The sequence below is a fragment of the Fopius arisanus genome, unplaced genomic scaffold (genome assembly GCF_000806365.1).
Source record: "Fopius arisanus strain USDA-PBARC FA_bdor unplaced genomic scaffold, ASM80636v1 scaffold00045, whole genome shotgun sequence".
Classification (NCBI taxonomy): Eukaryota; Metazoa; Arthropoda; class Insecta; order Hymenoptera; family Braconidae; genus Fopius; species Fopius arisanus.
The window spans coordinates 858,060-870,967 of NW_011887784.1; the positions used below are offsets into that span (position 1 = coordinate 858,060).

General features: G+C 35.0%; 1 protein-coding gene across 1 annotated transcript in view; it reads left to right on the plus strand.

Annotated features, from left to right (window-relative positions):
- Positions 1-12,908, plus strand: part of cpo (couch potato) — a 44,007-nt gene that overhangs the window by 16,352 nt on the left and 14,747 nt on the right. Inside the window, exons 3-6 of the mRNA XM_011305993.1 lie at positions 5,251-5,304; positions 6,849-6,911; positions 8,216-8,357; positions 11,637-11,770. Coding sequence (XP_011304295.1) covers positions 5,251-5,304; positions 6,849-6,911; positions 8,216-8,357; positions 11,637-11,770 — 393 coding nt within the window. The remainder of the gene's footprint in view (positions 1-5,250; positions 5,305-6,848; positions 6,912-8,215; positions 8,358-11,636; positions 11,771-12,908) is intronic.

Genomic DNA, 12,908 nt, shown 5'->3' on the forward strand with positions numbered 1-12,908 from the left:
CACCCTTCCCCCCTCTTCTCTCTATTTACTGAACATGATAATTGTTATGGTCATTACGATTTTCATTTTCTTTTTTTGCTGTACATTTTTCTTAAATTCGGTCAATCCTCGGAAATCTTTCGGAAATTTCAACTTTCCGGAAATTTTCCTCTCTCGGCTATATTTTCAATGATTTGTATCGGAAGTGATGATTGTTATTGTAAGGGGATAATATTACTGGTGTGTGACGAATCTTTCCGAATTTCGGGAACAATTACATTCGTTGGTTGAGACCGGATTGTCACTGGGGAAATTATGATAACCGTTGAGCGGATGGATATGATATCGCTCAATCGGATATAGGGAAATTGTCATTTTCCGTGACTTCCGTTTATTCAAATTTATCTTGGCCTCCTCGTTTTATCATTTTCCCGAAAATTCTCGGATTTTTCAAAAAGATTTGAAAAAATATGAGAATTCAAAAACACTCTTTTCATTATTAAACTTTTTTCATTATTAAAAAAAAATCTGAAAATCGATAACTTTTGAAGAATTTAGAAAGACGAAATTTCTTTCTCACCGAAAATTTCAGGATTTATTATTGATTTACTTGAGTATATTTTAAATCTAAAAAAATTGCACATGAATAAAATACAATGACAACAGCGAAATCCAGAGTAAAACGGAAATTCGATTTTCAGCTGAATAAAATTACCCGGCACTTGCAACCTTTTCTTTGAGCTGTTAATTAAAAAAAAATGATTGTGGCAATGGGATTGAGTTGATTTTTAATGATTTTTCTTGATGAGAATTTGTTGAGAGATTGTTGAGAGGTTGTCGAGGGATTGTTGAGGAATTGTTGATGGATTGTTGAGAAATGGTGGCCCTTACATTTGAATTTCGATCAAGTTTGAAGTAATCAACTTGACATCTTTGTTCGTCATATTTATACCTAGAGTTCATAAACGTTTTTCATCAACGTCATGCACAAAGTAACCGAGGAAGGGAGAGACTCTCACGTCCCACACATATTTAACAACTCCCCTCACCCTTCCATCCTCATTCCATCCCTCTGGATCCCTCTCCATCCTCTGGGGAACTCCATGTCTCGCATTCAGAAACACTCGAGCAAGCTTACTCTTTCATCCTATACCCAAGATATTATGCCCCACCAATGTTGCCTCGTTTATGTTTCAAGACGCGATTTCCTTCGCCATTTATCAGGCTCGTGGCAAATGCACATTGTCTATTGACTATCTTCTCAATTTACGATTAAAAACTTTCCAGGTTAAAAATTACTTCCCCAAAAAATTATATGCAACATACCAGAATGTATTCTCTTGTCAATTTTTTTCAAATCGTTAATTCTCGTCATTAATGATTTCGCTCTCGTATTGAGACAAATTTCACACGCACATTCATTCGAAATGTTTGAATCGTAAATTTAGACATGATGACGTGGTGGTGAAATTTTTTGACATTTTTTACGGTTTGAAATTTTTTGAATTTTCAAAATTTTCCCGCTCCCTCCACCCGTAGGTTAAATTTTTTTCAATAATTTGCAGTATTCATCAGTTTTAGCGATGATTTTAAAATTTTTACAATTTTCTCAATATTTGATGTTTTTCGAATTTTATATTTACCCGCCTCCCGCCCCTGAAATTTCTTCAATAATTCGCAATCCGGTTTCCGGTGCCGCAATGCTTCTCAAAAAATTTCCTCATAAAAAAATTCGTAAAACGTGAAATATTTTGTTGATGAGAATATTTGATTTAACAACCAAGAGCTAAATAATATTGAAGAGCTCAATTTTTTGGGTCAGAAAAAAAAAATGAAACTTCACGGTTAGAAAATTTACCGAAAGAACTCGAAGAAAAATCGATGTCCCGCTCTAGAAATCCCGTCCCAAGAACTTGAGAACTTTTTATCCCCAGTGAAAGTGCCTGAAAAAAAAGAATGAATAAATTTGATAAAAAACATACCGGAGAAATAAACGAGTCCACAAATGATTTCCATGAAAACCGAAGCTATTTTTTTGATAAAAGAGCATCTGGCACACCTGCGCTACCACCTGTTCACACATTTTGGTCCTCTACTCCACATTCAACATCTCAACTCTCGTTGAGAATTAATAACGCCTCCTCCACTCACATAATTGTGCAAAATAAAAATGAAGAGTTGTCGTAAATTCACCATCCTACCGTAAATAGTTAATCTCCATCTCAAGAGTTCTGAGCTCTGAAATTCTCTCTCCCCGAATTTAATCGTACGAAGTCAGTGGAAGTACGGAAATTCATTTTTTTTCCTCAAATTTCTTCTTCAACTTTGCTACAAAATTTTACGCAATCTCTCTTAAAAAAAGCCGACATTGAATCCGAGTGAATTTATTTTCCAACTTTCCTGTCAATTGACATTTCTACGTCATTAACTTCAATTTCCGTATACGCAAAACCGTCGGTAAATTTACAACCGATTGAAACTGAGAGAAATAAAATATCCCGCGATATTCACCGGAGGAAAAATTGAACTTTCTAAGTTGACATATTACTACGTCCCAGGCGTGCGCAGTTTTGCATTCAAAGTCAATCATAATTAACTCTATAATTAAACAATAAAATTAAAAAAACACTCACACACAATTAGCGGATATATTTTTCCATGAGAAATTTTTCCATAACGTCAATGAAAAATTACGGCAGATTAAATAAAATAAAATAAAAAGTTGAAGTTCTCGCGTAATTTTTAATGAAAAAACACTTCATTGAATTATAATTCAATTATTATAATTATGATATATTATTATAAATATAATAATTAAAATTATAATTCTATAATTTTTATTAATATTTTATATCAATTATTCTCTCTGGGAAATTTAGATAGGATAAATATATTTTTCCCTGAGTGTTGAGATTAACTCCCACAAATAACAGAGACATCCATTCGAGTCCCTCTAACTCGGCTGACCACAAACATCCGAATCTACTGGGCATGACTCGGAAATCAAAATTGAATTAAACCCGAGCAACATACTATTCCACAATGAATTCACTCCCCAAAGTTTCCATTTAACTCACATCACCGTATTTAACACATGCCACGCATTTCCGTAATTTTCCTTCATCACTCAAGGGAAAATTATCCCCGGAAGGTTGAGTTTAATAGAATATTGAGTACCTTCAGTTCCCCTAAAACTCCAATCAGCGATTACAACCGTTTACATGAGAGATAACTTCCAATTCCGATGAGGGATCGACCCATTTTTTTTTATTGACAAACAAAATAAAAAAATTTCAATTCAGTACAAAAAGTTTAAAAAAAAATACCCAACAATTCGTGTAATCGCGATAATAATCAAAATAATAATTATTATTAATGATTATCTATGATTGTTGTTTGGACGTGTTTTTAAGAAAAAAATTATTTTCTTCTAATTGCATACATGTTACTGGATTGAAAGGTAAATTAACCGGAAATTCTTCTTCTTTTATCAATTCTCAGGAAAGAATGGAACCCTTCCCAAGCGAAATCAATAGATTTTTTTATCTCTTTCGGTATTCAACAAAATTTTTAATAAAAAATTTATAATATTCGTCATTATTACGATATTTAAAACATTTAGGTCTTAATATTCGCAAAAAAATCGTAATAATAAGAGACTGAATGATTCTCATATACCGAGTAATTCCCAGTGCTTCATGATCTCTCAGGGAGGCAGTGATAGTAAAAAAAAAATCTCTGCATTCAATGTAAAAATCTGCCCTGAAGGACCTTTCCCAGCTTCAATCCCCATTCATGCAATTATAAATAAATCTTGCAGGGTCGGTCCTCGGTTTTAATTGAAAAATGCCCGTACACTCATAGAAATCCCTGAATATTCCTGTATTCACTTCTGGCCGCATCAAGAGTTGAAGGCTTGTCTATTTAACATAATAATAGAAAATAAATGAAAAGAAAAACAAAACGGAACATTTTTTTCTCCTCAGCTCTGCGGCTCGTCAGATGTTCCACTGGAGAAAAAAAAAGGGAAAGAAAAGGAAAAAAATTACAAAAAATACAGTCACAGTTGCTTTCTAGAATGGTCTCAGATTTATTGTCGGTTTTTCCTCGAAGATTTTACAGACGAGGGAGTTTATGGGTTACCAGGCTTTTCACTCTATTTGAGAACGTCTAATAACCCGAGAATTCCCTAACAGGTTTTTGTCCTTTTTGTTCTGTCATAAATGATTTCACGTGAAAGCGTGTCGAGGATGGCTTAGAATTTATTCCGTAATATTGAAGTGCTTTTGGCGGGATAGTCATTGGAACAATGAGGTATTATCGCTACCCTGGGATTCTCTCTTCGAGAAACACAAAACCGTTCGTTTTGATAATCCCACTGCAACGATAATACCGATTCTCGTTTATGGCAAAAGATTATTTAATCTCAGCTTCATCACCGAGGATATATCACTGGTTTCAGCAACAATAGGATATCTCTCATCTGAAATTATTGGATTCTCGGAATATCCGAGAAATTTCCAGTTTTCTATTTTTTTTTTATAAAAGTTCTATAATTTTTTTTTCAATGTTACCCACAATTTTGTCTGAATTTTCAATTCTGAGATTTTCAATTCAATTTCAATTGCAATGATTATTTTACATAAAATACCATTTAGTTATCGTCTAGATCTGAAAATAGAGGTTTATTTGAATATTTTGGAAATTGATTGGTTTGTTGATTAAATATTCTACGGAAATTCTGTGACTCTGTCGTTATTACAAATTTGAAGTTTTTTAAATCTTAGTTTTTTAGAAGAAGTTTTTTAAATTCTAGTAATTTTCCGATAGTTTCGGGAAGTTTGAGAAACGTCGGAATAAATGCTGACATTTCGACGGAAATTATATTAACAATAAATTCTCAAAAATTGCACCTATCCCGTCCCCTATACTTCGGAGCATTGGGTTTGGAGGAGATACGATTTCCCTTTAGGGAATTTAGAATTGGAATTCTCATGAAAAATACATGCGTTTTAAATAGCTGAATAAACAGGTTTGATTCGAATTCAATTATTAAAAAGGTTAATTAATCTGAAATCTATAATTATTCGATGAAAATATGTTTCAAAAATTCAGTATTGACTTGCTGATTACATTCGTCCTAAAACTCGAAATTTCAATTTTTCCCCGCCAAAAAAATCGATTTCAATTATACACCTCATTCTTAAAATTAATTTTTAAAGTTAACGTCATCAAATCTAATTTTTTATATTTTCTCTGTTTCTGTCGTAGGGGTACGAGAACTCACTGCTCAAAGTGACGAGTAAAAATGGAAAGACGGCATCGGTAAGTACTTCCTGAGGTCAAAATAATGACATAATTACTTCCCAAAGAATGAATTCCATGGTCCAATAGAATAGGAGCGAATAACATTGTATTATTCCGGTGAAACCTCCAGTGTATTCAATCTTAGTGTAAGATCTTCTCGATTCCATGTTGTTGCGCACCAGGATGGTAATTGGGTCGCCAGAGTTAAAAGCCCTCGTCGACGGCACGACATCCTACGGGTTAAATCGATCGACTGCTCGGGCTACATCCACTCGGAAAATTTACCGGGTCATTTTATAAAACCATAACCAAAGCGAAGGGTGAATTTTCATCCGAGTGCCAAACGGAATCGCCAAGTCTCAACGAGCCTCGTGGTCCCGCCATTTTTTTGTTAATGGTCTATATTGAGAGGGCCTGAACTACCCTATGCCCTACCCTATGCCCATTTTTTTCAAATCCCTCCTGATTCTTTCGTTAATTCCTATCGAGAATATTCAAAATCATTAATCGCGAGCAAAATTATCATCGGTGGTCTATCTGAACTGACACTCGTCGGTTTTCATTACCCTGATGGAAACCCTGACTTTTGCCTCACTCGAATATTTCATCGCTTATTCCACCAAACTCGGTTCTTCAATTTGGGGTAATTGAAATTAAAGAAACATTAGCTTCTGTACCTTCTAAGTGGGTTGAGCAATTTATAATGGAACTTTGAGAAATAGATGGAAATCCCACTCTCAGATCAACTCACAATTCAGATTAGCGGACTTGTCGAATTATGAATATAATTCTGAATATTTTAATACCTTTCTTGTACATCTCTGTGAATTTCCATTTGACTCGGGGGAGTTCTCTAGGCCATTCTGGGGTAAAAATGCAAATTAAATTAATTCAAATTAACGAAATGGTAAACTGAGATAAGTCCGTTTTGAGTACTGACAATTTTTCAATGAATATCTCAGAATCTAATGCAGATAGTCAAATTTTTATCAGGACCTTTTTTGTGGAGCCAAGTAAGGGCTACAACAAATGTTATTACAAAATTTTCTCTATCTTCCTTTAATTCACAGATATTAATAAATATTAGTAATTATGTCCGGTTACCATTTCACTACTGAGTTGTTCGATGAATTTTCAATTTTTTATATTTTCCGACGCGTAAACCCACATAAATAGATGAATGAAGAATTAAGCAATGAATCGATTGAGAAATTGTCAAGTTGAATTTCTAGACAATCAAAAACAATGCAAATAAATAAGTAAAAAAATATGCAATCATAATTCCTCAATATTGGGATGTCATGAAGATTATGTTCTCATTGCATAACATTCCGTAAAAAAAGACATTATCCCCTGGTGTGCATAAGCAGTGGAATGAGGAAGGAATTACTCCAAGTGTTGAAACCGTTTTTTTTTTTTCACTTATTACGATCATACGTTTTTTATTAGTTTAAAAAAAACATCCATAACTTGAGACTGTGCATGGTATTTACCAATTTCTAAATACAAGTTTAGATAGAAAATATTGTAGAGGCATGTAAAAAATTGTTTTAATTTTTCAGCCAGTGGGTTTTGTAACGTTTCACACAAGAGCAGGAGCTGAGGCAGCGAAACAAGACTTACAGGTAATAATCCGCTTTACGACTAAACCGAAGCACTCAATCGTCCACACAATGGAAATATGTCAGTCCAAATCAACAGAAAGCATAAATCGAATGAGAAGGAAATACAAAAGAACAGTATCGGTAATTCGGGGTTAAAATGTTGTCAACTCATCTGTACACCTTAGCCCAAGGATGATGTCCAAGGGTCTGTGAATGTACTAGTTCAGTTTGCACAGTGTGAATTCATCCTCTATGAATCTTCAATTCGAATTAACAATCCCTCACCCACCCTGATATTTCTGATAAACCATTCACGTGGTGTTTGTTATCGTAATTGACTGAGGCATTGAGTTCAGTATCTAATGATCACATACGTATAAATTATTTTCTCTTTCTATCTTCTAAACCACAACACGCAACTTGACCTCACGCAAACTGCAATGTATAGTCAACAATCTGTTTTTTTTTTTAATCCCAGAGTTTATTCGAGGTACCTCACATCCCCAATGGTTTTCACGTTTTCCCATTTTCCCCCCACCCCCTAAACCAGCGATTAATTCAGACGTCGAATTAAATTTCTTGAATTAAGAATTCTTATCGTTTTTTTTCTGATTAAAAAAAATTATAGTTTTACAACAATTTTCAGGCGTTAATGCAGAATAGAATTGTTCCAATACCCGCAGTCTTTTATTTTCAATTAACAAAGAACGAGTTTTTAATTTTGATAGACAAACTGAATTAAATTGATAACTGGAATGTTTCTCTCATTCCAGCAATTTTCAAAGTCGTAACGACTTTTCAAAATTCATAAAATTAAAAAATTTTATTATTTTAAAATTATTTGTTTAAAAATTCAAAAATTCATTTAAAAAATTGAAACTAAAAATACGAATCCGATGTTGAATATTAAAATATTGGAATCACTACATCAAATGAAATGAATGAAAAATCTTGACCATCACAATGACGAGTATTCTTAATTCAAGAAAATGCCAATTTTTCAGCAATTGCCAGTAAAAGCCGACGCGAAAACAGAATAATCTGGTGTATTTTTGCTCTTCAGGGGTAAATCCCAGGGTTTCCTGGTAAAACCAAGGAAAAAAGCTGGTAGATTTATTCAAGAAAAGATAAAATATCCTAGTGAGTGTTTGATTGATCCCGTCGTTCTTGTGCTGGAGTTGAAGAGAATTTCCGAGGCAGAAAAAAGAATAAAGAGAATAAAATAACAATAGCAAAAAATCCAGGAAAAATGCAAATAAGGAAAAAAGAGATGACGCTAAAGTCCAAGGTGTCCCCATTGTACTAATGTAGGGATCTATTTCCAGCAGGGGGTTAAATTCGATCCTGATATGCCACAAACCATACGTTTGGAATTTGCAAAAAGTAACACAAAGGTTAGCAAACCCAAGCAACCAGCCGCTGCAGCAGCCACCTCGCACCCCGCTCTGATGCACCCTCTAACCGGACGTAAGTATGCACCGCCACTCCGTTCACTCGCTCTGTTTAAACTTCTCTTATGATTTTAATAATTTTCCCCGAGGGCCTATTCATCGGTGAAATCACAATGAAATCACAATGGAATCACAATGAAATCACTATCACTCTGAATTCAAATCATCAAATAAATCCTGAAATCATGTGATATCCATTGAAATCGTGGAATTGAGAAAAGCTTGAATCAGTTGGAGTCAGCAATCATTGTGATATTTTACACCGAATAATCCCTCGATTTTTCCTCTATCATCGATTATCAAATTGAGGTATCGAATCGATCTTTCAGATATTACCTTTTCTGCTTCATGTAGAGTCCTAGAGACATACCGAGGGGTTGTGTTTACTCTAACTCCTGTCACTCACCGTTCACGAATCCTCTTTCGTTCCTGCCTGTTCCTTTTACCTGAGAGACCACAGAAGACCCATGTCACTCGCACTGAACTCCAAAGCACTAAAAAGTAACCGAGGAGATGAGGTGTTTTGAGAGCTCCACATAAAGAGAAGAAACTCATTTTCACAAAAATTATGTGCAACATACATGCAGCAACAAAGTACTCTCTTGACAATTTTTTCAAATCGTTAAATCTCGTGATTAATGATTTAGGTCTTGCAGTGGGAGAAGAAGTTTTTCAACAGAATGAGAGTCTCCGGTTTAGTGAGAATTTTAAAATATTACCAAGCCTGAGATTATGTCCTTATCATAAATTTCTATTGTTTGGGATGTAGCTGGAGTTTTATTTTTCTTTGAAATTTTTTTACGTAATATCCTGCACTGACAATGCAATATTTAAAGTCAAGCTTGCATATACTGAGAAAAAATATCAATGATTATGAAAGTCTTCGTGGTACGAACGAAACAATAATTTTTCGGTTAAAGATGAGTAATCAGATCGAGAGAGTATGAATTATTGCAATTGATTCATTTGTAGACATGACATGAAGTTATAAATTTATGGAAGGACTCATGGTGACGAGTAAAAATTCTCTCGATAAAAAAGAATCTCTTCCTGATGAAAGACTTGTTTCTCACAGTGTGAGAGGGAAAAATTTCATCAGGGCATGTTACGATTTTTGAAATTGATAAAAAAATATTTTGTTGTATGAAGCCAGCACTTTTTTTGCGCGGAGTTTTTTCTCTCAGAACAAAATTGCCATGTGGTGCTAGAAAAAGGCGGGGAAATGAGGTATTTCCTGAGCGATTTGACGGTTTTTTTTTTCTGAAAAACATTGATCAATTTTCGCGAGACCCTAGAAAACCCGTTGGCTATTTTCTCTCGAAAGAACACACCTCGAAATATGTCGAAAGCACGAGAGCGAGACAACAACTTCCCTAAACTAGGTGAAAAGAGGGGACTCTAATACCCTAGGAAAATTGAGTTAAAACTTTGAAGAACGGAGTTTCATCCTCGGTGAGTCATCGTGATAATGAGGGTTTCGAGTTACCAAAGCGACGTCAATTTAAATCCTAATGAGCCTTCGGGGAAAATTCTGTTGGATAAAAATTATCTCCCGCCATTGTTATTTCTGAAAAACAGCTAAAGAGAATATGCACGTAAAAACGATTGTAATTAAGGTTGTGCAACCCCGAGGCTATCGTTCAAATTTTACATCTGATAAAACTTAGCGAATAGCAGGCAGAGAATCGAGTCACGAATTATTTTTTTTCAACGATCGATAATTGATATTTTTTATTGCGATGAACAAAACCGTTGAAAAAAATACAAGCTATCCGACTACTTTTCATACATTTAATTTAATTTCATTTCGATATCCAAATATATCGAACAAAAAAAAAGTTAACAAAGCGAATAATTTCTCTCCACAAAATGAAATTCACGAATATCTCGGAATGTAAAAAAGATAAAGCAATTTTTGTTATAACCATTTTTCCAGAGCTGACTGAGACCTATAAAAAAGGTTACTACTAAAAAATTGCTATTTGCCTTGGATTCCGAGATATTCAGCAAAAATATACTGAGCGCAGAGCAATAACCAAAATCTATTTGAACAGTTTTATCGTTTCGCTACTGCATTCTTGGAAAAAAAAATGAAAAGAAAAAACCGACACATGCGCGAAAGTTTTAATGTGTACGTGCGTGCACATAGTCCGCGGAAAAAGATTGCGTGGAGCAATAAGTGGTGAACCAGCCAATTAAGTTGGCAGATGTAATCAGCTCGGGGACGGCAAATGGAGGGAAAACAGGAGAAAATGGGGGTAAATAAAAAAAACAATATTTTGCAGGGCTGTCTTCACCCCGCAGTTCACTTAGAAATGTACAATATTGATCGGTTCTGGAGGTCAGGTCAACTGGTGATCGATATTTTTGTCGCACGCGACGTTGATTCATTATTGAGACGACCGTTCGGTTTATCGAAGTTAATAGTTGATGGTGAATTAAAAATCCAGGGATAGCCTCGGGCCCTGAATGTAGATCGTTGAGGTCGACTTTTGCTTCTGTCATTCTGTCATTGGATAAAAATTCACTTGTCGGGTGTTTATTTTCGATCGGGCGCCATGAATTATGCACTCGTTCTTCGATTTCTCCGGTTATTTCGTGGCCCATTACACTTTTTACATTAAAATCTCGATAAATATTGTTTCCAAGTCGCTTTCTTCCTGGTTACGTAAATATTTCATAAGATTTTGATATTTTAATCCCCTTGACTCCATGAATTCCCTCATTCCGTGGAATGGCGAGTGAAGAAAGTCAATGGAGTAGTGAAACGCGGAAAAGATACTTGGGATTTTTCAGGGTTATTAAACATGGATTTATCCCGGAACTTATTAGTTTTGAGAAAAAATACCAAAAGACCTTTTTTACCGAAAATTTAGTGAGCCAAAAAAAAGTCCTCTACGATTTTCACCCTGCGTTGATGTCTTTCGAGATAATTACAAAAAAAAGCCAACTTCGTCGTATTACACTTCGACAATTGACTCCGGCATTATTTACCGGGAGTTTATTATTGCATTAGAAATTGGCGGGAGTATAATTGATCAAATTATCAATGATATAGGCGGAAATTATTTAAAAATATTCTTCAAGTTGCGCGGTGGGTGGAAAATGTAGGTCATTGAGACGAATCGTTAACGAAGAGAGAGGAATTATGGAGCCCAACGCAGAAAATTGAATAGTCAAGTGAATACTAAAGTGATAAAGAGTACCTAGGTGGTTTCTATAATAATATAAATGATGAATCGGTTTGTGATAATCACTCAGATGCTTTAAGTGTATTTAAATTGAATTTTTTCAGACTTAGGAAGCCCATTCTTCCCAGGTGGACCAGAACTGTGGCACCATCCACTTGCTTATTCAACAGCTGGTGAATTGCCTGGAACACTTCAACATGCGACACTCGTACATCCTGCGTTACATCCACAGGTCCCCGTACGTTCCTATCTTTGACTATCTGCGGACAAAGCTATGGAGCCACCAACAAGCGCCCCGATGCACGTTAGTGATACATGATCGTTTTACTCCTTCTCATCTCGTTATTTTTCACAAAATCTGTTTAAAATACCTTCTAAACACTTCCGAGACATTGCCAACTAATTTACAAACCCATCAAATTTTTTCTTCATTTACTTTATTTTTAATTTCAATTCTATTAAATAATCAGTTAATCGGTAAACATTCAGTGGTAAATCGGCTTGTCTAATCTAGCAAGTATATTTCGAAAACTACGAGAGATATGAGATTTTTAATGGTAAACTTTTTTGTAGCTCTTCATTAGCTCTACCAAAAAGGTATTAATGAAGATTACGCTATTTCTATTAGATTTCGAGATTTTCACTGAATACTAGTCAATATGCAGAATTGAATTGGTATCGGATAGAGGGTCGTTGGTCTTTTCTTTTTTGCGAAAAAATTCTGGGAATTTGGGTAGTAAAAATTGTAAGTGCCAGTGTACGGAGGTGATTGGATTTATTTTGAACTGATGATTTATTCAAGTTGAGTAAGTTGTTTGAGAACTCTGCGGTTTTGTTTTGATATTTTGTTTTCCCTTGGGGTGTTTTTGTAGAAGTCTATTGTTCGATCTTCAGGTTTGATTTATATTTTTTTGATAGCTCGTATTGATTCACTTCTGTGGTTTCGGGAGGATGAATAAAATGTATACCAGGCACAAACAGGCACCGGCGATGCCGTAGATAAAGTACGATGAGGCGTGGAATCAATGGTTATATCGATCCCCTGTAATAACTCGGTTTCTTGTTCTATCCGTATTTTATTGACGTGCTCCGAGCTAAATGGTTTACGCGTACCGAGTACATCGAGGTACGCCATCAAACCTACGATTTTTTTCCCCCATGAACCCAGAGTGATGGATGAGGTATCCATTATTTCCGGAGGTACAGGAAGCATCGAGGCACCCAAAACCTTCCGTAGTGTCACGTTAGATTCTGACATTTCATTTCATCGATTTGATGTGAAAAAAATTCATAAAGCTATTCGCTTTTTACAAGACTGAAAACTTCTTGATATTTCAGTCCTCGTATTTTCTATTTTATTCAATATAATTTCAATC